The sequence below is a fragment of the Haliaeetus albicilla genome, chromosome 10 (assembly GCF_947461875.1).
Source record: "Haliaeetus albicilla chromosome 10, bHalAlb1.1, whole genome shotgun sequence".
NCBI lineage: Eukaryota > Metazoa > Chordata > Aves > Accipitriformes > Accipitridae > Haliaeetus > Haliaeetus albicilla.
Genome location: NC_091492.1, coordinates 44,109,318 through 44,133,503, shown reverse-complemented (window position 1 = coordinate 44,133,503; position 24,186 = coordinate 44,109,318). Strand labels below are relative to the sequence as shown.

The 24,186-nt window shown below is 55.0% G+C and overlaps 3 protein-coding genes across 12 annotated transcripts in view; 2 read left to right on the top strand and 1 right to left on the bottom strand.

Moving 5' to 3' along the window:
* The window catches only part of AIFM3 (AIF family member 3), a 49,734-nt gene extending 42,299 nt beyond the window's left edge, over positions 1-7,435 (top strand). For 2 of the 4 annotated variants that reach the window (XM_069795461.1, XM_069795462.1), the window contains exons 18-21: positions 100-175; positions 4,248-4,352; positions 5,410-5,430; positions 6,065-7,435. In XM_069795461.1, the coding sequence (XP_069651562.1) occupies positions 100-175; positions 4,248-4,352; positions 5,410-5,430; positions 6,065-6,104 (242 nt within the window). In that variant the 3' untranslated portion in view covers positions 6,105-7,435. The remainder of the gene's footprint in view (positions 1-99; positions 176-4,247; positions 4,353-5,409; positions 5,431-6,064) is intronic. The other 2 variants (XM_069795464.1, XM_069795465.1) reach the window with 2 other exon arrangements.
* Positions 7,436-7,556: 121 nt separating this feature from the next.
* Positions 7,557-12,189, top strand: LOC138687533 (transmembrane protein 17B-like). 2 transcript variants are annotated; one of them, XM_069795471.1, is made up of 4 exons: positions 7,557-10,442; positions 10,659-10,889; positions 11,288-11,401; positions 11,841-12,189. In XM_069795471.1, exons 1-4 carry the CDS (start codon positions 10,329-10,331, stop codon positions 12,120-12,122), a joined length of 741 nt encoding a protein of 246 aa, XP_069651572.1. In that variant the 5' UTR covers positions 7,557-10,328; the 3' UTR covers positions 12,123-12,189. The 2 variants fall into 2 exon arrangements, with proteins under 2 accessions (XP_069651572.1, XP_069651571.1); XM_069795470.1 differs by having other exon boundaries at positions 7,557-10,446; positions 10,786-10,889.
* A 661-nt stretch (positions 12,190-12,850) lies between these two features.
* Positions 12,851-24,169, bottom strand: P2RX6 (purinergic receptor P2X 6). Of its 6 annotated transcripts, XM_069795467.1 has the most exons (12): positions 23,949-24,168; positions 23,683-23,833; positions 23,431-23,502; positions 19,075-19,150; positions 18,249-18,342; positions 17,875-17,955; positions 16,908-17,049; positions 16,618-16,727; positions 16,010-16,103; positions 14,844-14,909; positions 13,938-14,015; positions 12,851-13,113 (listed from the first exon to the last, which is right to left on the bottom strand). In XM_069795467.1, exons 1-12 carry the CDS (start codon positions 24,083-24,085, stop codon positions 13,075-13,077), a joined length of 1,140 nt encoding a protein of 379 aa, XP_069651568.1. In that variant the 5' UTR covers positions 24,086-24,168; the 3' UTR covers positions 12,851-13,074. The 6 variants fall into 6 exon arrangements, 4 of the variants coding, with proteins under 4 accessions (XP_069651568.1, XP_069651569.1, XP_069651567.1 ...); XR_011326717.1 differs by lacking the exon at positions 12,851-13,113 and having other exon boundaries at positions 13,977-14,015; positions 15,872-16,103; XM_069795468.1 differs by lacking the exons at positions 12,851-13,113; positions 13,938-14,015 and adding an exon at positions 14,117-14,260 and having other exon boundaries at positions 23,949-24,169.
* Positions 24,170-24,186: the final 17 nt, after the last annotated feature.

Below are 24,186 nucleotides of genomic sequence, written 5' to 3'. Positions count from 1 at the left end.
ATGCTCTTTGTGTAGCTCTGGATTGAAACACTCTGTCTTAAGGGTGAGAGCTGGATCCAGGGGAATTGTTGCTGAATCCACTTCTTCTCTGCCTTCCAGGCCATGGGGAAGGATTTGATGATGTTGTCATTCAGGGAGATTTAGATGAACTGAAGTTTGTGGCATTTTATACCAAGTAAGTGTTTCTCTTCTCCATGTTCCTATGCAAACATTCATCTAAGCTTGTTTTGCTAGGCTGGAAAATATTTTTGCCAGAGCTTCTGTCAGTTTTGTTCCCCTCTGGACACTGAGGTTGCAGGACATTAATAAAAGGCCCTAGAGAAACAATGTGCTAAGCATAAAGCAAGTTAAATTGGTCTTTGGACCCAGGGTCTCTGCCAGATGTAAGCACTTTACCTGTTAACATAATATCTGAGAGCAGATAATGGCTTCTATTAATTTGTTGCTGGCAATTCCCATCAAAGATTTCCTTTCCATCTCATCACTGTGTTAATGGTTTGCGATCAGGGCTGGACTGGAAGCTCAGGCATCGCCGTTTCTGCTTCTGGTTTGACAAATTAATCTCAAAACCCTCTTTTATCTATTAACAAGCCGTGAAGGTTAGCAAGAGTTCAGGAGCTTTTGTTCCACCTGTAGTGAAACCCAGCTCTTCCCCAGGCTGGGAGCCTATCTGGGAATATTTTCCTGAGATGTGTTGACAGCTGGGACGTGTTGGATCTACTGTTCTCGAGCCATACTGGCTGTTTAGACTGGCAAGACCGTGCACCATGAATTTATCCCCCAAATATTTGCTGCTGTTTATTCTTTTGTTGCCTTTGTCCCATCCCAATCTAAAATTGATGGCCACAGAGCCTCCTGATGCCTGGAGACGGAGGGGATTTCCTCAAGTGCTTTCTAATAGTAAGGATGGGGAGGGTGAAACCAGGGAAGTGAAGGTCTGCCCGGCTCAGCGATCGAACTACTCGGCAGCAGCATTCAGGCTGGGATTAGGAGGGAGCTCTGGGCAGGAGGCAGCTCCTGCTCTGCAGAGATCATCTCACCAGCGCTCGATGTTTTGAAGTGCATTTAAATCACACAGCTGCCAAAGCAGCATTTTAAAACACGCAGTTTGCGCAATGAGTGTGAGCCGGGGAAAGATAAAACCCCATTTTCGGCAGTTTTGCTGCAATGGTTTGCAGAATTGTGTGTACTTTTGCAGCTGTGTCCCCTGCAAAGCCGCTCCACAGCCATTGCGTTGCCCTGCCTCAGGTCCCCTGGCCTTGCTGGCAGTCCCCTGCGTGCAGCGAATGCAGCATTATGGGGCCAGGCATCCACGAGCCGCACTGGCACACATTTCTTTGCAGCATATAATCTTCTTTGAAACCTCTATTCCTCCTTTCCATACCAGAGCATTTAGCTAATTACCCCAACCCTAATTAGAAAGGAAATGTCAGATTGCTTTAATTAAACATCTGTAGAGCCTGTTCAAAAGGAAAGCCCCAAGCAAGGTGCATAATCCCTGCTCTGCGCAGCGGTCCCATGCTCAGCGTGCCACCGGCGGCTGCCAGGCTCGGTGGGCAGCAGCTCCCTGAGGGTGGGCGGTGGGGGTCCACCGCTAAGCGCTGTGTTGTTCTGTCACCCAGGAGGGACTCCCGGAGAAGGCTTTTGGGTACCAGGACAGCATCCTGCACTGAGAGCCGGAGGTACTGGGGGAATGTCGGCTGGCGGGGGGCCAGCCAGTCCATCTCCCACTGCTTTGCTTGGCTGTAACCAAGTTCCCATCTCTGCTTCTGTGAGAGGCCACCGGGAGCATTTCTTCCTCTTTTTCTCATTTGGTGATAGTTCTTCTGGTTGGTGCTAATGCTTTTGGACTGAGGACACTGTCCCAAATTGACCACCCCCTCCTGCTTCTTTCTGCCGTGCCCACCTGACGTTTGGACTCTTCTGGTGTGTGCTGTCTTGGTTGTTGAATGAACCGCTGGTGGTTCTCACTCCCGGAGCCTGTCCTCAGCATCGGCTTTCACAATAAGGCTCTTTTTTCCCCAGAGTTTGAAGGAGAAAGCTGGTTACTTATCCCCGTTCAGAGCTGTGTGAGCTGTGGGGGTGTCCGGGACGGTGCTCTGCAGATGTCCCCATGGGACACTGCTTTCACTACAGCACCTCAGCCAGAACAGGCTGATGTCTTGGAGATATTGGGATATCCAGGGAATTGCTGTGGTTGTCTTCTTCATGGTTCCCCACTTCTATTGTGTTGAACCCTGCAGAGGAAGGGAAGACTGTGTAGACACGGTGCTCGTCCACAGTGGTCCATCTTCCCTCAGCCTTTACACCAAGACTTCTGATTTCTCCAAATCCCAGGTTCAGGACAGGCACTTGTGTTGCCCCTGAAGACCTTTTGAAAAAGAAGGATCCCTCCTGGCTTCCCCATCTGTCAGACAAAATGTTTAAAAGCCACTGCTGATGTGGGATGCTCCAGCTCACAGCAGAGAAGATGCAGGCTCAGAAAGCAAAGAGCTCTTCTAAATCGCAGCAGCAGCCCTTGAACGTGACAGCGCAGCAGGCAGTTCAGCTGAACACACACGTGCTTTGTAATCTTCTTGGATGGTTAATTGTCCTCACTGCCTGCCACGGACGCCTCTTCTGGTGTGAATGTATTGCTTGTCAACATCTGTCTGTTACTCCTTATTCTCACCTTGTCTGCTGGATGGAAGAGCCGCAGGCTATCAGAGATCGCCTCTGCTGTAGGTACACATCTCTGCAGTGAGCTAAGGATGCTTGAGATGGGATTTCCAATGGCATCCAAATCTTGTTTTTAGAGCTCCTGGCAATGCAGCAGCTCCCCTTTCCCACAACCATTCCCGTGGAGCAGCACCCTGTGCTGGAGCCTGGCTGGTGTGGGCTAACTAAGCTGTGGCCAAACTCCAGTGGCTCCAGAGATGATTCTGGGCTCCTGGTCTGCTCTGCACACCTATGCTCACCCACGGGACAGGGAAGACAGACCACTGCTCTGTTTCCGACTTGCTCTCTCTTATTTGTAGTGAGTTTATTTAGGAATCAATCAGAACCTTTTGAAATAGATAATCTTCTGTGATGGAGCTACCCTGTGGCTTTGTGGGACAGCTGTGAGAGATTACTTCAAGTCCCATGGCTCCATAGAGATGAAGTGTCCTCTGAAACATGGCTTCTGCTCTCTTCCTCTTGGGAATCAGGCACATGTTCCCCCCTGCCCCAGCTGCTCTTTGCTCTGTTGGTCACGGAGCTTTCTGGCAGTAGATTGAAGAGCAGATCTTGATTTGCTGGGTGCTTCTACTCTTCAGCTTACTCAACAATATCACCAGTGTTTAATATCTTACCCACACACATTCTCTGATCTTTACGTTGTTTGTCTATTCAGTTATCTATTTATGAGTCATCTCCTGGGTTCAGTCTTCGAAGATTTACACTCAGGTTGACCTCTGCAAACCTCAAAGTAGAAGAGCCCATCTTGTTTGCCTTGTGACCTTTAGCCAAAGCTCCTCCAGCATTTTTACATCCTCTTCCCTTCCGCTTAATTTGTTTCCCATTCAGCCTTTGAGGTTGTGTTGTACCACCAGCACTGGCATCCTGGTGGGTGATTGTCAGCTGGACTGGGATGTGCTGCTGGACATCCCATATACACAGGGGTTTCATCACTGGGGCTAGTGGGACCCTGGTGTCGGACACCCCAGCCATCCCAGTGCTTTGGGAGGAGCGTGCCTGTGGAGCAGCTCGGAGGTGGGCACTCTGCCCACTTGGAGGAAGGGGATGTGGAGCAGCACAAGCGAGTGTCCCACAGAGAAATCCTGACCACCCGCTTCTGCACTCCCTCCATACAGGGCAGCAGCGCAGGGATCACCTGCTCGGATGGCAGCAACCACTGGGCATCCTCGCTGATGTCCAGGGTTTTGTCCACCATCAGATCCACCTTTGCTGGTGTTTTCCCAGAGATGCCAGGGTGCCCAGAGCTGTCTCCATCCCCTGGGCACCCTAGTGATGCTCACCATGCCAACACGTGAGCGTTGGTGAGACCACAGTGGTGCCAGGCTGCAGTGCCAGCTCTGAGCCCTCTCCCTGTCCCTTGTCCCACACCACTAGCACAGTCCCCATGGTGCTCACGCCTTGGGACAGGCCCTGACCCTGGAGTGGGTGTTTCTCTTTGCTTCCCACTTCTCTCCAGCATGTTGCTTTTTGGGTGATGGATCCATGGCCACCCAGGGCTGCCCTAACCGCTCTGCTCTGCCCGGCCCTAGGAGCGACGAGGTGGTGGCTGTGGCCAGCATGAACTATGACCCTATCGTGTCCAAGGTGGCTGAGGTCCTGGCTGCCGGCAGGACCATCCGAAAGCGTGATGTGGAGTAAGTAGATGCACTGTGGGAACCAGCAGTGCCAGGGCAGGGGCTGAGCACAGCCATGAGGTGCAGGGCAGGGCTGAGCACCCTGAGGCAGGACCCCGATGGGTGCTGGGCAGCTCTTTCCTGCTGCTCCCCACTCCGTACCCTTCTCGCATCTCCCTTCCTGCCCCACTCACTCTGTCCCCACAATGCTGCCTTCCAGCCACCTCCAGGTCTGGCATCCCACACACAGGGGGTTGGTCTTAAACACCCGGATCCAAATCCTTGCACAGACTTGATGGGACAGTGGTACTCACTGCCACCGGGTGCTAGCACATCACCAAGGCAGCACTGCCTGATGCTGGGGTGTTCCTGGGCACCCAGTCACTCTAGGGGACCCGCAGAGAGGGGCTGGGTATGCAGCCTGTGTGCAACCCTGTGCAAGAGCAAAGCCCGGAGAGCTCGTGGTGCCGGGGCACTGGCCCTCTGTGTCTCAGCCTCTGGTTCATTGGGGCGTAGCTTATAGGCAAAGTGCATTTTTGCCCCTTCACTTTGTTTTTAAGGCTTTGCACAGGAAAGAGTGAACCCCTGTATGCAAAGGGTGGGTGCAGAACATGCTGTGCTGGAAGGCAAACGTCAGGGAGGTGGTAACAGCTGGGAAGGATCCTTTAGAGTGGGAATCAGAGCTGAGGGGGGAATGTGGGTCCCTGTCCCTGGGGTGTTTCCACATCTGGAATAAAAGCAGACTTTCAAAAGCTCAGGGAGAGAAGTGCTCCCAGCCCCCAGGCAGCCCCGAGCCAGTTCAGACACCCTGGGCACCCCCAGGATGGGGAGCAAGTCAGGGGTCCACCCAGCCACCAGTGACCGGGGCAGGGTTGTGCCCATCATCTCCAGTACATCAGGAAATGGTTGCTGGCCACCCAGTTTGCAGCTGGAAGGGAGGTGGCATCTCATGGGCAGCCCGGCGATGGGAGGAGCTATGGTCCCCATGGTGGGGCTCGGCGAGCCTGGAGGAAGCCGGACCATCGTAAACCTAAATGTCTTTTCTCTCTCTGTCTCCTGCTGCTCTCACACCTTTTAGGCTGTTTGTCCGTCACGGCAAGTACGTTCGGTTTGGGGTCCAGGGTGCGCTGGGTGTGAAGGGCTGGCAAGAGGGACAACCAGCCCCCTGCTTGGGCCATGTCCCTAATTCCTGTGTGGGGATACTGGTTACAGCTGCGTGCTTGTTTTGCAGCCTGCCCCGCAAACTGCAGCAGGCAATGCTGCTGTTCTGGGTGGTGGGACTGGAGGTGGCTGGAGCCGGGCTGGGGGCGGGCGGGCATGGTGCTGGTGCACAGGTCTGTTGGGAACGGGCAGCTGCCTTTGGGCTGAGACCCTGCTCAGCTGGGAAGATGCCTGCCGTTCAGTGGCTTTCCATAAATTTTCAGCTGAATGCCAGAAGAGCTTGTTTTACGTTAAAAAAATACTGTTTGAACTCAGTTTTAGATGGAATTGAGGATCTGCACGTGAGTTTTTGGACAGTTTTAGTGACATGTGAGTGAGGGTGGAGGAAGGGGTGCTGCCATCCTGCCCTCTAAAGGGCTGTGCCTCTGTGCACAGCAGCACAGATGCTGGGGTGGGGACCGGTGACCAGTGACAGCACTAGCGCTGAGGGCAGTGTCCAGGCACACCAAGCACATTTGCTTGTGCATGCTGGGAATCACCTCACAGCACTGCTGTTTTTTTCTCTCTTTTAGAACCGGAGATATGTCCTGGCTAACTGGGAAAGGTTCCTAATGCCGCTGGTGGCTGCGCCCTCCTGATGCTGCGCTTGCTGCGGGGAGATGGGATGGCAGCTCCACGGACAAACGGGAACACCGCGGCTGAGTCATTTCCCTTTGAGACTTGGATGAACCCAGTGCCCGTCACTGTACTTACCTTCCCAGCAGACCGCTGACGGCTCCTCTGCCCCGGTGCCTACCGGGCTGGGGCTCTGCTGTTGCAGTTCCCATGGGATGCTGGAAAAGCAGCCCCCAGAGAGAGCAGGGTTTGGCACTGACAGCAGGCATGGGTGCCACGTGGCCGCGGATCCTGCCGATGGGCTGGGGGGTCCCCAGGCGGGTCTGCCCCAAGCACGTCCCTCACCCCCGTAAATAGCGCGAGTGCCTTTCGTTGCTCCCTGTGCTTTCAAGCATGTTGCCCCTTCCCAAATCATCTTCATTCCTGGCAGAGCTCTGATGTGCATCCCCATGGAGCTTGACATCTGCTCCCTCTCTGCACGGCTGCAGCGCTTGCCACAGCTCTGCCTGTGCCCACCCATCCTAGGGAGCACCTGAGGGGGCCAGGGAGATTGGAGTCACATTGGGTGGTCTCTGGACAGCCTGTGTTTGTTTTGCATTCTCCCTTCTCCAGGCTGGTCTCCCTGTCCAGATCCCCCCCATAGAGGTGTGTCCCTGCCTAAGCCGAGGGTTCTGGAGCTTATCAGTCCCCGTCCCAGAACCCACAGTATCTCCCCGTCCTGGAGCAGACAAGGGACTGGAGCGCTGCTCCCCATCTCTCGGGGCTCGTTTGGACTCGGGCACTGGCAGCTCTCGGTCAGTCCCCAGGGTGCAGAGCAGGCGCTCCCTGGAGAGGTGCGACAGCCGAACTGCAGCCCCTAGGCTTGGTAGCCATCCTTCCAGCCAGCCTTGTGATGTCTCTCTCCTTAACGATGATCACAGGATTAGTGCTGCTGCTGAGACGTTACTCAAGGAAAAGTAGCCGGAGGAGTATTTCTGTCTGTCCTCTGGCCATTGTCACTCATTCCTCCTGTCGCCTAGTGACAAGACTGCATTTCTCATCTCGGCTTTCCATGTTGGTGCTCTGCTGTTGTGTTTTCTGCCCCTTGCTGGAAGAAGAGCCTTATCTCCAGCTTGGGAGTGGACCTGGCCAACCCGCAGCCCCATGTCCATCAGCCCAGCAGAGCTGAGGGGGTGAGAACCCCCCCTTGGAGAGCCTCTAGCACTCTGTCCTTGAGGAGGGTTTTTTTTTCCCCAGCAGTCAGTGTTTTACCCTGAGCCCAAAGCAAAAGGATTTATATTTTTAATTTGATTCACCCCCTATGAATTAAAGCAGTACTATTCTTGGGATCTGGATCATCTCTGACTCCTTCCAAGGCCTTGGGTCACCTCTGCAGGTTGACTGGGTGGTGCAAGCACCTCTTCTGTGAAGGCTTCCCACTTCTGGCTAGCTCACCTGTATTTATTTCCAGACTTTCTGATCTTTGCTGGATAGAAATGTCAGCAGTTGTCTGTCATGTCTCCAGTTGGTCTCCTTGTTTCACTGCAAGTTTTTCCCAGGTGGTGTGACCAGAGAGGACAGTAGGCAGGGATGTGCATGCTTCAGCATGGAGCAATGAACAGGGTCCTTGTCTTGCATCATTACATTACAAAGAGATGTGAACTTGCAAGTTTCATCATAGGTCCCAAAAGGCAAATGTTGATGTCTCCGTCCCCAGTGCAGTGTGGGTGAGGGCTTTCTCTGAGGGCAGAGGTGGCCGGGGCTGCTCAGCTCCTGGTGCGCCGGGCAGGGCTTTTGCAGAGGGGCTGGGGCCATGCACGCTGCCCAGGTGGAGGCAGCTGCCCAGCCTGCTGCCCCGGCTCTGCACACTCGACAGGGACATGTGGTTTTGCATCCCAGGTCTTGCTGGTGGGGTGGTCGGACTCTGCTTCAGCAGCTCCCTGGGGTACCTGGCTGGGCGTGCCTGGGGACACCAGGACACCGCATGGTGGCAGCCCCTGGAGCTCTGTGGTTTTTCCCGCTGGGCTCTCCAGCACATCTTCCACTCTGGGTGAGACTGACAGCTCCCATGCTCCCCCAGCACATCTTGGCTGAGCTTTTCCAAGGCCTCTGTCTTCCTGCTCACCTGAAGGCTTGACATCCTCTGGAGTCCTCCTGGACAGATTGTCAGGGCGCTTTGTTTTTCAGGAAGATGCCCTTTGACTCCTTCGTCTCTGCTAGGGCCTCATCCAGTGTCGGGCATGAGCTGTGCACAGGAAGCATCACCCCCATGTTCATGGAGCTGAAGACCACGCAGTGGCTCAGGAAGGACCTTCTGCCCCAGCTTATGGCTGCAGTGTGGGGAACAAGTCCCATTCCCCCTTCTTAGAGAGGAGCTGTTTCAGCTGGGGCTGGGAACATCACCCCATGACACAAGAAACCCCAGTCACCACCGTGGCTTTCCTTAAGACAGATGCTGGCTCATGGGCAGAGCTGCCCGCAGAGCTGGGCATCCTGACACTGACCTGTGGGCATGGCTCCTCCACACCGGTGTGGGAGATGGTGTTGGACTTGGGACCCCTCGTCCAGCACCTTGGCAAATGCTTACCGGTGGTGAGCATGTCCTGAAGTGGGGCAAGGCTGGGTTGTCTCCTCTGCCACCTCTCCAGGCACATCTTTCAACCTCCCATGCCAGGACAAAAAGTTTCCAGCTCTTAAGAAGCCACATGTTCCTATTGGGAATGAGCACCATTAGCTAAACCCAGCTGGGGCAGATGCAGCTTGTTAGTGATCCCCAACTGCATTGCCTCATCATGTTTAGCTTCACCAGATTGCCCACTTAGCTTCTAGGTTGCTCACCTGGGTTGCCCACGTAGACATGATGACCACAGACCCCAAGCTCTCCACCAGCTCCTGCTCCTCAGAGGCTGGGCTTTGCCGGTCACCCTGCCCACATCTCGCCCTGTGTGCTGGCAGGACCCAGGGAGCCATGTGTTGGGCACAGCACACCTTCCATTCCCGCACACCCAAGAACCCCTCCGGACATCTTGTTGCAGCATCGTACCAGGTGACAGGTTTATTTTTAGTTCCCTTGTGTCCTAAGCCTTCGCTTAAAAAAAATCACTGCCCTGCACAAGATGGTTTCCCAGACTAAGTATGGCCTCACCCTTCATCCATCTATCTCTGCCTTTGCTTTTGCACCTTGGACATTGCTTGGGCGAACGTTGCCTCTTCATGTACTGGCATTTATTCCTAGCTTTGTTCCTTCTTACAACCCCCAAGGAGGTTGTGGCAACACAGTTTCGCCTTCTTCCTTTCCTGCAGTGGCACACTTGTCCCCCTGTCCTGTGGGCTGGCTGCCCTTGTCTCAGCTAGAGTTGGTCTGAGCTGAATGGTGGTGGCCAACCATCTCCAGGCAAGTCTTCCCAGTGTCACTTCTGAGGCTGGGAGGTGTTACAGGCTGTGGTTAAACACCATCCCCGATGCAGTGGAGACCATCTTCTCATCAGTGGCATCTTCAGATGTCTTGTCCAGGCATGGCCAAATAGACCAGAAGGACCTCATGGGCCTTTCTGCTCATCCATTGCCCTCCCTTAGCTCAGTGTCCTTACCTAATAACAGGCCAATGCCTGTAGCAGGGTGTATTTTTTCCACACTTGGTTAGATTTTCTGCAAAACCCACTTCACCTCCGGCTCAACCACCCTCTCACACACACTGTCCCTGTGCTGTCCTCCCCAGGACCACAAGCCTGGATGGGGCCTGGGGACACTGAACAGCATGGAGACCCACAGGGGCAGCCCATTAGCAGGGAAGCTCATGGTGATGGGTAAAACCCTTCATGAGTCTGGAGGCTTTGAAGAAGCATTTCTAGCAAAGAGCACCATCTCCACCCCCAGGGCATCTTGTCTGTCAGGGAGTTTTAAGCAATAATTATGTTGATACAACCCAGCTGGGAGAGCGTGTGGTGGGGCAGAGCAGGCTGGGGATGCCCGTCATGGTGATGGGTACAACCTGCTGCTCATCCCCTGCAAGCTGCTGTGGAGGGGAGGTGCTCTGTATCCTTGTGGCTCCCACATGGGCTTGGTGTCCAGGGAGGGGGGAATTTTCCTTCCCCACATCCTCCTCCCAGCTCAGCTGCCCTGGCCCCAGGGAACCAATGGCCAAGTGGCCCCACGCATTAGCCTGACCTGTCATCCCATTAATTACCTTCTGGCTAATCCTGGCTGAGCCGGGCTGGGGCAAACAGGGCTCAGCTGCTGGCCATGGCTGTGCACACCCCTCTGCCCCCCAACCTCCGCTGGGGCTTGGCTGTGTTCAGCAGCTCCCTCTTCATCAACAACAAGACATGGGACAGCGGCGCTGCCCACACCTACCACGCAGGTATGGGCAGCAGGGCTCGGTGGCAGAGGGGAGTGGGGGGGGGGAGGGGGTTGCTGTTGCTTCATCACCGTGAGCCTGCTCAGCACATCACCAGGGTGCTCAGGTGCCTCTGAGCTGGGAGCACCCAAAGGGTACCTGCACTGCACCCACCCACTGATGAGGGGGAGCAAAAATAAGTGCATTTGCTGCAAACAGCCGGTTTTGCTACCCAGCCGCCCCCCTTGGCGTGGCAGGGGCCATCGCTCTCCCCTCCACCAGCTGCAAGGCAGGGGCTCCTTTGGGACAGCAAGACCCTGGGGGTGCTGGGCAGCCCTGCCCACCCCTGCCTGCCCTGCCTAGCCCATGAGGTGCTGGCCAGCCTGCCCCTCCAGATGATGCTCTACTTCAACGTCTACTACTTCCCGGTCTGGTGCCTGGCTGAGGGGATGATGCTGCAGCTGAAGGTACCATCTCATGGGGCACGAGGGGTGTGTGTGGGGGGGAGCCTGCTCCTTGCCCAGCCTCCTTGGTCATGCAGGGGCCACGCTGAGCAGGGGAGAGGGAAGCCTCTTCAAAATTAATGGGTCCCCCACAAGACAAGATGGCTCACCTCCAGCTCCCAGACATGGAAATCATAGACCAACCACTGAACTTTCCAGGCAGGGAAGGTTAAACTGGGAGGGCAGAGTGGGCAGGGCTGGGCACCAACATGGGTGGGAGCTGGCAGAGCATGGGGAGCTGGGCATGGGGTGCAGGGGACAGGGAGGGGGGCACAGGGAGCTGGGCATGGAGTGCAGGGGATGGAAAACGGCATGGAGAGCTGGACACACGGTGGGCTGGGATGAGATTGTGCCCATTACAGTACCACCTGCTGCAGTGGCACTACCAGTTCCTGCTAGTCGCTGCCTTCCTCATCCTCTCACTGGCTGAGGGCTCCCGCCTCTACCTGGGCTACGTGGGGAACCTGCAGGAGAAGGTAAGCGCGATCTCTTCGCCCTGGCCACAAGTCCCCTGTGCTGGGTGAGGGACAGCCCTGCTGGATGAGCTGTGGCTATGCTGGATGTCCCCTTGCTCAGGACCTGAGTGGCTGTCACTTGCCCATTCCTCCTGGATTCCTGCCTGGAGCTGTCCTGGGAGACAATCACAGGTGCAGGCAGGACCTGGAGGCAGGGGATGAAGGGGACCCACTTGCTCTCCTGCTGTACCCCTCCCTGTGCTGTGGGTGCAACGCTCCAGCACTGGGCTTGACAGCATCCCACCACATCCAGGCACAGCTCTGTGTGGCAGAGACATCCCTGGCGCCGGCTGCTGAGGCCAGCAGAGTGGCCGATGCAGGGAGCTCCTGGGGCAGACAGGGTCCCCCCCACCTCACCGATGGCCTCTGCGCCCCATCACAGCAGGCTTTACTTCTGCAGGTGCCTGAGCTGGCCGGGTTCCTCCTCCTCTCCTTCCTGATCCAGCTCCCCCTCCTGCTCTTCCTGCTGACGGACAGCCACGTCATCCGCCTGCCGCTCGAGATGGCCGTGCACAGCCTTTTCCTGGCCTTCCTCGTCGCAGAGATTGTGGCTGCTTTCCTTGCACTGAAGACCATGACCAAGCAGCTGGCGGCACAGTTCTACCTGCAGCAGTTCAAGGAGGGCAGCAGGGGACGGCTGGGGCAGGGGGAAACAGCGGGGCAGGCGGCCGAGGAGGGGTGATGCTGCAGGAGCCCTCCATCCCACGCAGTCAGTCCCGGCAGGGAGCATTAAACAGAGCTCAGACCCCCCGCTGTGCCTCCACGTGCTGTGCTTTTGAGGTGGGCAGCTTGTGGGGTTCCCAGAGCACCCCACGGGCATGGACACAGCCAGTCCCTCCCCTGCACCAGGCCAACAAAGCTCAGGGGAGGTGGGAGCGCAGGGTTCAGCACCTCTGAAATGCTCAGGCTCACCCCAAGGCTGCACTTGGCCTCACTGAACATCAGCCCTGGCAGGAGGCAGGAACCAGGGGGCACAGGAGCCACTGCATCTCCCAGCAAGTAAGTGCCAGCCTAGGGCTGGTGCCTTAAGCTCAGCTCTTAAACCCTCCCTGAGCACAGCCAAAAGGGGGCTGGGGGTCAGCCCTGCTACTCCCTGGGGAGCTCCTGAGGATCTGGGCAGCTCGCATGAAGCCATCCCAGCTGGAAGCAGGCAGGGCGCTGCGACGTGCAAGACAGGCACCACAAAACCTTCACAGCCACCCCCAGGGCTAAAGACAGAGCAGAGCCACCTCCTGCTTTCTGAACAACTTTATTTCATTGCATCCGTTTTTCATGGGAAATCAAGGCCATCTGGAACGTGAAGAAGCGCAAAGTGCTTTGAGCCTCTTGTGCTAAGCATGGGCCAGCTGCTTGCCAGCAAGCTCTAGTTCCCACAGCAGCTCCACAGCACAGCTCTGCTCAGTCACCCGCCGGTCAGTGCTGGGAGCTGCACATGGGATGGCTTTGTGCTCCAGGAGCTGAGAACTTCTGCTGATGCAAATGTGTCTCCAGGAAAGGCAGATCCTAATCCCAGCAGCACACACTCAAGCCAGAACTGGGCCACCGCCACCTGGGCTGCAGCCATGACCGCATCGCAGCTACCTGGAGGTTGCTCCGGAGTGAAGGGTGCTTGTGGCAGAGCATTCCCGATGTCCCTAAGCTGCAGCCTCTGTCTTACCTTTAGGGGGTTTTGCCTGCAAAATGAACAGGGGCCTCTTAGTATACTAGAGACAAGGAGGCAGCCCAGGCAGGTACTTCTGCGCTGCTCTGCTCAGTCCCATGCGACCACATTCATTGTTTGAGACCCCAAGTCCACTTGTGATTTGAGATCAGGCATTAGGAACAACTTTTTTTCCCCCAGCAGGATGGTGCAGCCCTGGGGCAGTTCACTGGAAACTGAGGCAACTCTGTGCTCAGAGTTTTCTAAGACTTGACCAGATAAAGCCAAAGCTGACCCAAGCTAGGGCTGGCAGCCCTCCTGCTCTGCAGGGGCCTCCTAGCCCACACCCTGCAACTCCCTAATTCACCAGGGCTGGACAGTGCCAAAGTGGGAATCACACACAGCAAGAAAACCTGTCACTGAACTGCAGCATCAGCACCGATACAGCACCAGGGCACACTCTGAAGCGCTGCCCTCTCTCCACATGGAGTTTGGCCAGATTCAGTTCAGAAGAGGGTGAATAAATGTGGAGCTGGGTCAGGTTTCTACAGTAAGGTCGCCCTGGGGACTCCTTGTTGTCTAACAGTAGTTGAGGTCATGGTACAGCTTTCCCTGCAGTCTGGGCACTAGCTGTGTCCCTCTCCTTCACTCTGCTGCCTGTTGTTGTTAAACTTCTAAGAGTTTAATCTCTGTCAGGTTCAGTTCAGACCAGCCACCAAGCCCAAGAGTCGAAGACTAAGAACTGCTCCACCGGGGTTCTCACAGATCTTGTGAACTGAGTTTTAACCAAAGGGCAGAAAATAATTAAACCTGCTTGCAAAACTCCACTCCCTCTCTCTGGAGTGGCCCCATCCTTACCTCCTCGAATTTCTCCTTCCAATAGACGTCAGCCTTTGCATCCAGGTAGAGCAGAACCAGGTCACAGACCACTGTGGCCTGGAGACAGACAAACACAGCAGGGCAGTCAGCAGCGAAACTTCCTGCAGGAGTGCCAGGCCCTCTGCCCTGGCTCCCACAGAGCCCTACAGCCGGCTGTGGGCCAAACTCCAGCACCTGGCCCATGTTGGGGGCAGTGAGCCTGACCTGCCTCCGGCCCAGGCCAGCTAGGCAGCTCCACCAGGTCCTCTTTGACCCAACCTGCTCCCATGAGCTGCGCAGGAGGTTAGATGTGATCATCTGGGCTGCAATGAGGGATGGAGGGTGAGGGCTGGTCCAGCGGAGAGCCACCATCACAGCCACGTAAGGGACTGGGATGAGCATGTCTGAGAGGAAAGAGGGGGCGTGTGGGGGAACCCAGGCTTCCCATTACTCTGCTGCAAGGGAAGAACCACAGAAGTGCTCTACAAGGGGCTGCCCCATCTCAATGACTGCAATGCCATGTCTGTACTGGAGCCAGACACTGGCTCCCTTTAGAGTCAGGGAAGAAACACAGAGAAGAGGTGCTCTCTCCTGCTGGCCGAGATAGCTGGAACAGACTAGCCAGCAATGCCCCAGTGATGCACCTTCCCAGGGTCAACACAAATACCCAGCCCCCATGAGATGTGCCCCGGACAGTGCTCAGGATCCTTGATCCGGCAATGTCATTACTGCTAACAGTCACAAATAGGAAAATGGGAGCTAACACCCTGCCAGACAATCTCCCCTTCCTGGGCTGGCAGGCACCCAGGAAGCCTTGTGCCCAGGCAGGCAGGCAGGGGAAACAACAGATGAGTGGCAAATCCCAACCCACGGACAGGAGGAAAAAAGCATATCTAGAGTACTCACGGCACCAAAGAATGCGATGCTGGTACCGAAGCTCACAGCAACAGGAATTATGCCGAACTTCCCAGCCTGGTAAGAAACAGTGGGTGGAGGGGGAAGACAGTGGGTGGAGAGTGGTGAGAGGACTGTGGGACAAGCCCCACTGGGCAGCATGCTTAAAGGCAGGGAGGTGCTGGAGGAAAACAGGGTCACTTCTCCATGCCCAGCTGTAGGAACCTGACTGCTATTGCCTTGACGCAGAACCCCTTTGGCTGTCAAAGAAGGGATTGAGGCAGCTTGTGACTCGGTGGCAGCAGAGGTTACTGTGACCCACCTACTCCTGCAGGCCCAGTGGGAGCCTTCCTCTTGCTGCAGGACCCCAGCAGCTGCCACCCATGGAACTACATCCCAGCGAACAGCAAACACAGCCCTGATGTGATGTGTCCCTCTCTGCTCAAATGAGCCTGGTATCTCTGAGGAAAGAGATTTTTGGGTTCCTGTCTCTCTCCTGGCTATTCCCTCCCACGCCACCCCTCCTGGACCCGGTCTCACTACCCAGAAGTGGTGCACCCTGTCCTGCACTGTGTGCTTTGCCCTCTTTAGGTGAAAAGGCCCCTGCTAAGCATGGCAGAACAGCTGTGGACATCTCTCAGGGTGGCAGGTCCTCTCAGCACAGGCTCTGTCTTGCGCAGTTGAGTATTGAGCTTGTCAGTGATGCTGCACAGAATGGTGTCAGCCATGATCATGCCCAGGCCTTTTCTTGCCCCAAGGACACACCTAATCAAGAAGGGATCAATTGTCCATGTTCAGAAAAGTTCAGGTTGATCTTTGCCAGGGTGCTCCCACCACAAGACCCTCAGAGATGCCCACAGGCCCTCTGCCCAGACAAGCTCACCTTGCCTGCAGGGCCCAGCACTTCACCACACCCATGTTACATCCTCAGCTAGGAAGCCTCCCCGCTCAGGGCATTACCAAGAAATTTCTCTTCAAATGGCCAAGACCATTTTTTCCTGCTCTGCTTGGAAAACTCTGGAAAGAGGTGAAGAGCTCACCAGGGTGGGGAGAAGCGATGCCAGCAGGAAGCCATGCGGCTGGCTGCAGGAGAAAGCAGCAAGGAGCAGTGCGAGGAGTCAGCCCGGGTGAGAAGGCCGCCAGGACTGCGCATGCGGGGTCTGCAGAGGAGACGGTACCTGGCCGTGCACGGAGATGTCAAAGCGGATGCCATAGAGCTTCAGCAGGTTCCGGTAGAGCCGCCGCTGGGAGTCCCAGTAGTAGGAGGCAGTTCTGCAGGAGACATTGGATGCAGCTCAGAAAGCCATGACAGCTCTGCGCAGGCAGTGCGGGAAGAGGGCTGCCAGTGCCATACGACTGCTGGGGCTACCATGTGCCTGTGCACACCTTGTGTCCTCCAGCCGGCTGGGACGTGGGTGATGCACATGCTGCCATGACTCACCAGCTTGGCATCAGCAGTGGGGCATCAGTGTCCACTTGGCACCCAGCCCGGGGTCACTGGAAGCATGCAGCTCACAGTGTGTCCAGTTCAGAGTCAGCATGGGTGTGGACAGCCACATGTCCCTGCCCTCAGGCAGGTAATGCCTTGCACAGCTCCAAAGTGAGCAGAGCTACAAGGTGCAGGAACTACCACAGCAGCCCAGTACTGAGAGACCCTGCGCTGAGTTACCACATCCCGTTGTCCCTGCTGCTCCTTTCAGATAATCAGTCAGGAAAACTGAGATCTCAAACGATTGCCATGTGCTCAACCCACAGGCCTGTGTGGCTACTGTCCCTGCATCCTCACCTAAAATTGTACCTCCTGTCCTGCAGGCTGAAGGAGTACTGCGGCTGGCACTGGGCAGCGGGGTGATCCAGGTCACAGTCCCACTCAATGCGAACTCCGATGCTCCCCCCCTGCAAAACACATTTTATTCCAGAAGCACGGGATCAGAGATTTGCTGAGTTCTTTACTGTTCAGACATTCCCAGATCACACATTCCCTTAGCATTTTAGAGGTCAGTCCTGTCCCCCAGCCCTTGCCCACATCCTTGGGGAATTTGGAGTCATCTTGCATACTTTTAGAAAAACAAGTACCAGCAGTGCAAGGTCCCCAAAGGTCTCTCCAGCTGCCTCCACCATGTCACGGACACGGAAGATGGGGCAGGAGGGGTTGAAGAATGGATCGTACGTGCAACTCTTGAAATAGGTGGGGTCATTGGTCTGCAAAGTATTGCACCTGAGACAGGAAAGAGAGAGAGGGGGAGCTGTCACAGGTGGAGTGGGGTGTGGGAGGTCAGGGAGCCCTGCTGCAGGACTGAAAAGGAGATGCTCCCGCTGGATTGGGACCACTAATGCTCCTGCTTCGGGGGGAGACAGTCATTGCATCTCCTAAAGCCTCAGTTGGAGAGAGGGTGGAGGGAAACCAGCCCAGAGGAATCACACATGGAGTTATCATCCTTTACAGCACCTGCCATGGTCCTTCCCCTCTCAGCTCCTCTCCTCCACCTCTGTCTTTGTGCTTCTCCTTTCTTCCCCGGCACCTAGCTCTCACTGCTGTGAGATGTAATGACCCAGCTTGAGTTAGCACTCTAGGGGTGATAGCAGGGGCAGTTCAGCTGCCCCAAGCCATGTCACCTGCCAGAGTAAGGCAGCACAGTCAGCATGCCTGGGGTGGTGAGGCCAGTGCAGCCTCTTACTGGGCCTCAGTGAAACCATTTTGCAGGGACTACAATGCAAAAATATATGGGGTAAAATGAGACCTTGGGAATGACTAGCCTTGTCCAGCTCTGTCTGCAGTGCTCTAGACAGGCAGACAGACACCAGTCCCTCTCTGAGGGCTCCCCATCCCATTGCTCTTACATCCGCAAACACAGGTGCTGCTGCAGCGACCGGCATTCTCCTGAACACACCATCCTGAATCGTAACTGCCCCAGGCACCATCCGTTCTGGATGGCACGTGGCTTCTTGGGACACCTTGGCTGCTCAGCCCCTAGGCAGATAAGCTCAGTGCAGGGGCTGGACTAGGCTGCATGCAGTCTGGCTGGAGGAGCATCATACTTACTTGGAGAAGTTGAATTTGGTGAAGTGGACAGTATTTTTTATAAAAAGCGTGAAATTCTCCGCCTCAGCCAGAAGAGGTTTCCTGGAAAAAAACCACCAACAAACTCAAATTTTGCACAGTGGCCAAGGCAGGTCCCAATTCCCTTTGCCCTACAGTCTCTTCCATGATCCAAGGACTTTGGCTACAATGGACAGTTGCAATAAATGCTCTTGCGTGAAGTTCTCTTGGCTTAACTGACCAGCAGATCAGTGTCAAGGGTCTCCCTGAGCCTAGCTGCCCCTCAGGCAAGTATGATCAGGCTCCTGGTTACACAGAGTACAGAGGGAAGCAACCAAAGCTCTCAACGCCTGCTGTCCCCTCACTCTGTGTCTTACCTGGGCAGGGTGGTGTTCTCCACAGGACACCAGCCATAGATCTCACAGGTGGAATGGGTGGTGTTAAACATCACACATTTCCCAGTTTTTATCCCTAGAAATGAGACAATGTATATAATTTACTACTTTTCCAAACCTCTTCTCTACAGCTCCCCTCCTGGGATAGTGCCCTGGCCACGGGCTTGTTCTGGCCTTCTCAAAACCTGAACTACAAAAACGACCCTGGGATCATCTTCAGTGTTTTTCCCACCCAACAACTTCCTTGTGAAACCTTCCCTCGAGGCCAAATGACAGGAGCTGTTTTACAAAGACAAGAAGCTGCTTGCTGCTGTCAGCACCCGTCTGTCCAGCGCAGCCTCTCCTGCCCCATGGCTGCTGAAGCCACCTGCTCCCCGGGTGGGAACACAACAAACTGGGGCAATCCCGCACACAAAGCTTTGGCAACCAACCTCCTAGAGCTGAAATAGACTTTTCTGGCTGAACTCACATGGGCTGCTAATATTAATCAGCATGAAATAAAAGACAGGTTGTATTATGAAAGGAAAACCTGCCAATCACACGGCACATTGGTTTCAATTCCAACAGCCAACATCAGAAACAAAGCACCCCTGTATTTGCTGTGACAGCGCCTTGTGCCTGCAGCACCTGCTTATCCAGCTGTGACAGGTAGCTGTAAGGTTTTGCCAAGAACAAATGGCTGGAGAGCAATTCCGTGCACACTTACAAAAAGCACTGAACTCAGGCAATCAGGCACCCTTGTGGATCTGTTTGCTACCAAACATGAGGAATGAAATGATTTTATGTTTTTTAGCAAAACAGCTAGTACCGTTGCCACGAACCACCGGGTTTCCCATGGGACAGTCTGCATCTTCTGTGCACATCGCATCGAGAACAGAGGGGCTCTGAGAGACAGAGAGCAGTGCTGTTACTGTGCTGTGCAGCCACCTGAGGCCATGCAGTCACTCACCCACATTTCTGCGCTGCTGCTCCTGTTTCTCCAAGCACGTCCCAAACGCTTACAGAAGACATCCTCCTTGTCCAGCACCTGGGCAGCCTCCAGCCAGCAAGGAGAGAGGCATCTCCGAGGGGCAATCCTTCCCGCCTGTCTCCACGCTCTCTGGGGTGCTCGCCTCCTCCACCTCAGAGGCAGAGGAAGCCTTGAGCTAGCTCATACCTCTCGGCTGGGACCAGGAACAAGCACAGTTGGGTTCAGGAGTGCCTTAATGGCAGAGTCCATTAAGGACCTCGTGAAGCACCACCACAATTCCCCAGGGAAGAGCTGAAGAGATCCTAACTACAGCATAACACAAGTTTTACAGGAGACACTGAAAGCTTCACCCTCACTCTGGACCCACCCGATTGCCAGGAGCAGCAAAAAGCTCCTATTCAAACACAGATAGATGATAGAGGCAGGGCCATACAAGTAATACCTTCCCCCAGCTACTCCCAGGCCATCACAGGAGTCACCAGTCCATCAGAAACCCACCTCCCCAAGCCCAGAGGCCCAAAGGCAGGTGGGGAAACCCCAGTTATGAAGTCAGAAGAAGGGGGGTCTGTCCAGGCCCTACCAGGGCTGTCCCAGGACAGCCTCAGGCCCTTGTTCCAGGTGTGAAACCCACCGTAATGAGCTGAGAGGAGCAGCTCTCTGAAGCACCTTTGGGCTGGGTGGGGGTATCAATGCCTAAGGGTATGGGAATCATTATGGGATGCAGGAGAAGAGCATTTTGGGATCACACAGGACATTTAGGGGATGGGATGTTTAGGAGAGGAAGAAAAAGGCATGGAAAAGGAGGGATCTAGGTGATCTGAGAAGGAACAAACATTGGAAAGTAAAGGGATAAAAGGATGCAAAGGACTGGTTGCATGTACAGAGCTGGCTGGTCAGTATGCTGGTCCATCCATGCCCTGTACCCCATCAGCACAGTCTGTCCTGCCTTCGGACTAAACTCCATTTCTAACCATTTTCCTGGGTGAGGGGCTCTATTCTGTGTGCACATTGTGTGTATGTATGGGGGTCTGAGTGCGAGCAGCTGGAGCGGGAGCACCAGTTGTCACAGGGGCCCATATGCCTGGGTGCCACCAGCTGCAAGTGCAGATGTGCATGTGAACACAGCAAACTTTGGGCCGAACGAGCCAGCGAGGAGGTGGCCTGGGAGCAAGGGGAGGGTGTGTCTGAAGGCAAGTCCGCAGGACTACCAGAGGGACCACGGAGACCTGCCCAACTGCTGGAGAAGGATGGCTACCAGATTTGTGCCCCTCACCCCCCCGATGGCCCACTCATAGCTTGCAGCACCCACCTGCAATGCTGCTATAAGTACTTATGAGAGCACTTGTCATCCTGGATCCAAATCAGATGTCAAGGATTCAGCCTCCAGAAGGACCCAGACAACAAGTATTGGCAGGTGAGTGTATCAGTCCCTTCCCAAGTCCAGGTAACAAGACACATGACAAGTGCTACTTGGCAGACAGACATTCTGGGTGTTCAGGGCACAAAAGCTGCAAAGCTTGGGAGAAATTCAGGTACTGAAGTCTGTGATGGTGCTACAGAAAACCTAAAACTTGGCCAAGAAAGTTTCAACCTCTCCTACCACCTTTTAGTGGAAATGAGCCTTGAAAAAATCTGTCGGTGCTTGGCATTCTCCACAGGCACGATCCAAACCAGGTTACATGTGCCACAAGGGCATTGTGAGAGAAGCAAAGAGATCTAGACTCAGTTAAAAGCCCTCATGGGGCCCTGGATCTGTGCTCCTAAAGCTCTCTAAACTGTTGCTGCATCTTGGTTGTGTAAGGGTCTAAAAGCTTGGGAAAATTAGGAGAAACAAATTTTTGTAAGAACCTACCCAAGAATGGCAGGTTTGGGACAGGACAGAATTATGAGCACACCAGCATTTAGAACAGGTTTCTTGACAAGCAGGTGAACTACTACACATTTTTAGAAGACATCCCCCAAGGTGCTCACAGCAGAGCTCAGATGCTGCTCAGAGTTCATAGCATTTGTGTTCCTGGGACGGGGTGATTTCAGACAGGGGCAGCAAAGAAGTGCTTGTGTTGACAACAGAGATCTGTGCATAAACACTACAAACCTCAGGGCTGAAAGGTTTATATTTACTTTCTGTAGTCACAAATGCATGGGTAGAGAATGACTTTATTCTTAATCTTATTAGAAACAATTGCTGATTCTCAGCCATTGACAGCCATGCAGCCACATACCAGAGGCCAGGAAGTAAAGTGAACCTTCTTGGAGAACAAACCACCAGCAGCATCACATGTGAGCAAGGAAAGATGAGGATTTCTGCCAAAATCTAACACCCCCCTCATCTCCTTAGGACACGATCCAGTGTTGCTTGGGGCTGGGACCAGTGCCACTCACGTGCACATCCATCAGCAGCATCTGGACCTGTAAGAGGTGAGCACAGCTGGATGTGCTAGAGACCATGATATAAGTGAGATGGTCCCTTAGCCCCAGAGCTTGCATCTGGGCAGAGTGGATGCACTGTCTGACTCATGCCTTCTGGCTCTAAGTCTATTTTGGTCATCTTCATTAACCTTCAGAGCACCTTGTGAATAGAAGCAGAGGGTTTCCAACTACTCAAAGTATTTGAAATTAACACTGAAAGGTCTCCCTAAGAGATAAGTCACAGCTCAGCCACAGATCTGAGCTCAACACAGACATCAGCTGCTAAAACAACCCATCCTGTGCTCAGCTGCTGCCTCTGGCCCCACCCAGACTTTTCCCTGGTCTGCCAGCACAGAATACCTTGGTAATCAAGAATATTCAGAACTTCCTGCAAAGTCAAAAGCTGTCACAGCTACATCTTCAAAGTTTTCCAGACATCAATGTCAGCCACAGCCCCAAAGTCAGGAACTGAGAAACTACTGGAGAGCAGCACAGGGTGAAGGCTGTGACAGGCACCCAGACACACCACAGCACTGTAATGGGATGAAACGCTCTGCTCTCTCTGTATCCTTGCCTTGCACGCTGCAAAAACAAGCATCCAGAGATGCCCATGACTGCCTGTGAGAGAGCCTTGAAATGCTCTACAGCACATGTCTTCCTCCGGGGACGTTCCTGCAGCTATCAGTACTTTAGGAGTTCTCAACGTTTTGAAGAGGGATCACTAGTACCATTTTCCCTGACCCCAAACTGGGGTTGCTCCTCCTCCTCTCCCGCAGCCTGTGGCCTGTGTTTGGAGAGCAGCCCAGCCCGGCAGCCTGCAGCACAGGGTGAGCTGGGAAGCAGGATCAGGCTGGGCACAGCACAGCAGGCCACAGGAAAAGCTGAAGGGGCCATTAGGACAAACAGTACTTGGCTCAGGCACAAGGTGCCAGCAGTGGCTTAGCTTAGAAGACATTTGCTCCTGTCTGCCAAGCAGGGTCCAGCCTGGGAGAGTTCAGCTGAGGGGCTGGCCTGAATCCAGACTTAAAGGGAAGATCTATCCCTCAGAACATATACCACTAAGTGTTGGCTGACTGGGATACCACCTAGAGCTTGTGCTCTGTTCCTCCTAAAAATAGAACACTAAGATGGAGAGGATACTAGTCCTGCAGCAGAGAGTTATGAAGGAAACATGACACAGGTATCCATGGAGTGTGTGTAAAAGCATCAGGAAAAATGGCAGAACAGAGGTAAGAGAATGGATCAGCAAGTCAAGAAACCAAGAATATACGTGAGACTCAAGAAGGAATATGGATAACAGAGGTATTAGCTGGGGATGGCAGTGCTGATGTCAGCCACACTGCAGAGATGGAATAGCAATGGGGCAACACAGCTCAGCCTCCCCAGAGTGGCCCTTGTCCAAAGGCAGCAGAAAGCCTGTAAAGATCATACAGTATTACCACCCCTCAAGAAGCCCAGAGAGCTGGTGAGGCCCCAACAGACCACATCCCTTGTCCTTCTGATCACCACAAATGATTCTGGCCAGACTGATCGCATACACGTCTTGGTTCATGCAGGTATGACAGAGCAAGTTCAAAAGAGCAACTAAGATCTATGGAGCCATGAGAATGAGGGGAATCAGCTTTGTTTGGAATAAAAATCCATTTTTCCCTTCTGTCTGGTCTTGCACTGGGTTCTGCTGGGTTCTGCTGGGTTCCCACACAGCTACAGAGCAGCAGTACTGACTGGCTTCATAAATCTAACCCCACCGCGGCGCTGGGCTAAGGAAGAGCACAGCTCACTTACCTCGGGACAGGTGCCCTGACCTTGCCTCGCTGTAGCGATGAAATTGGTCACCAGAAAAAGCACATTTTCTCCCTAGGAAGCAAGAAGGCGCCTTCAACAGGGGAGTTACACCGCCGCGCTCCTCAGCGGCAAAACAACGGACAAATTTGCTTTTTTGGCTTTGCCATTCACAACGTTAGCATCGCCTCTCCTTTCCCAAAGGGTTTTACCACAGCTTTTGCCGGCCCCCCCAGGGCGGGGGCCCGGCCGTACCTGAGGGGGCCGGGCGTAGTCCGCCGCGTCCCACAGCCGCCGGCCCGCGCCCCCCACCTCGGCGACCGCCGCCCCCTTCAGCTTGGTGACAACGGCGGCGCGGGGGGCCGGGTCGGTGTCCTGGTAGCCCTTCTGCACCAGCAGCACCCACCTGTGAGGGGGGGGGCGGCGCTGAGGGGACCCCCGGCCGCCCCACCGCCTCCGGGAGGGCCGGGCCCCCGCGGGCGGGCGGCCAGGTTCGCCTCGGCGGGAGGGGACCGCCCTACCCGAAGAGGTAGCCCAGCACGCCGAGCTGCAGCAGGCGGTGCAGCAGCCCGACCCGCCGGTTCCGCGTCAGCGCGAACTTCACCGTCTTGTAGTCGAGCAGGCCGCCGCACGGACCGCACGGCTCCCGGTCCGTCATGGCGGCCGGCGGGGGACTGCGGGCCGCCGGCGCTGACCGCGCTTCCCGCCGCAGCGCCGCCCCGCCCCTCCGCGGCGCCGCCCCGCCCCTCCGCAGCACCG

What these genes read in the sequence shown, in the direction of transcription:
- LOC138687533 (XM_069795471.1), top strand. Translation starts at nt 10,329, where the DNA reads ATGGCTGTGCACACCCCTCTGCCCCCCAACCTCCGCTGGGGCTTGGCT. An exon ending in GGATGATGCTGCAGCTGAAG is followed by an intron (nt 10,890 to 11,287) that starts GTACCATCTCAT and finishes TGCCCATTACAG; the next exon opens with TACCACCTGCTGCAGTGGCA. An exon ending in TGGGGAACCTGCAGGAGAAG is followed by an intron (nt 11,402 to 11,840) that starts GTAAGCGCGATC and finishes TTACTTCTGCAG; the next exon opens with GTGCCTGAGCTGGCCGGGTT.
- P2RX6 (XM_069795466.1), bottom strand. Translation starts at nt 24,085, where the DNA reads ATGACGGACCGGGAGCCGTGCGGTCCGTGCGGCGGCCTGCTCGACTAC. An exon ending in GAGAACACCACCCTGCCCAG is followed by an intron (nt 17,956 to 18,248) that starts GTAAGACACAGA and finishes GTTTTTTTCCAG; the next exon opens with GAAACCTCTTCTGGCTGAGG. An exon ending in TTGGGGACCTTGCACTGCTG is followed by an intron (nt 16,728 to 16,907) that starts GTACTTGTTTTT and finishes TGTGTTTTGCAG; the next exon opens with GGGGGGAGCATCGGAGTTCG.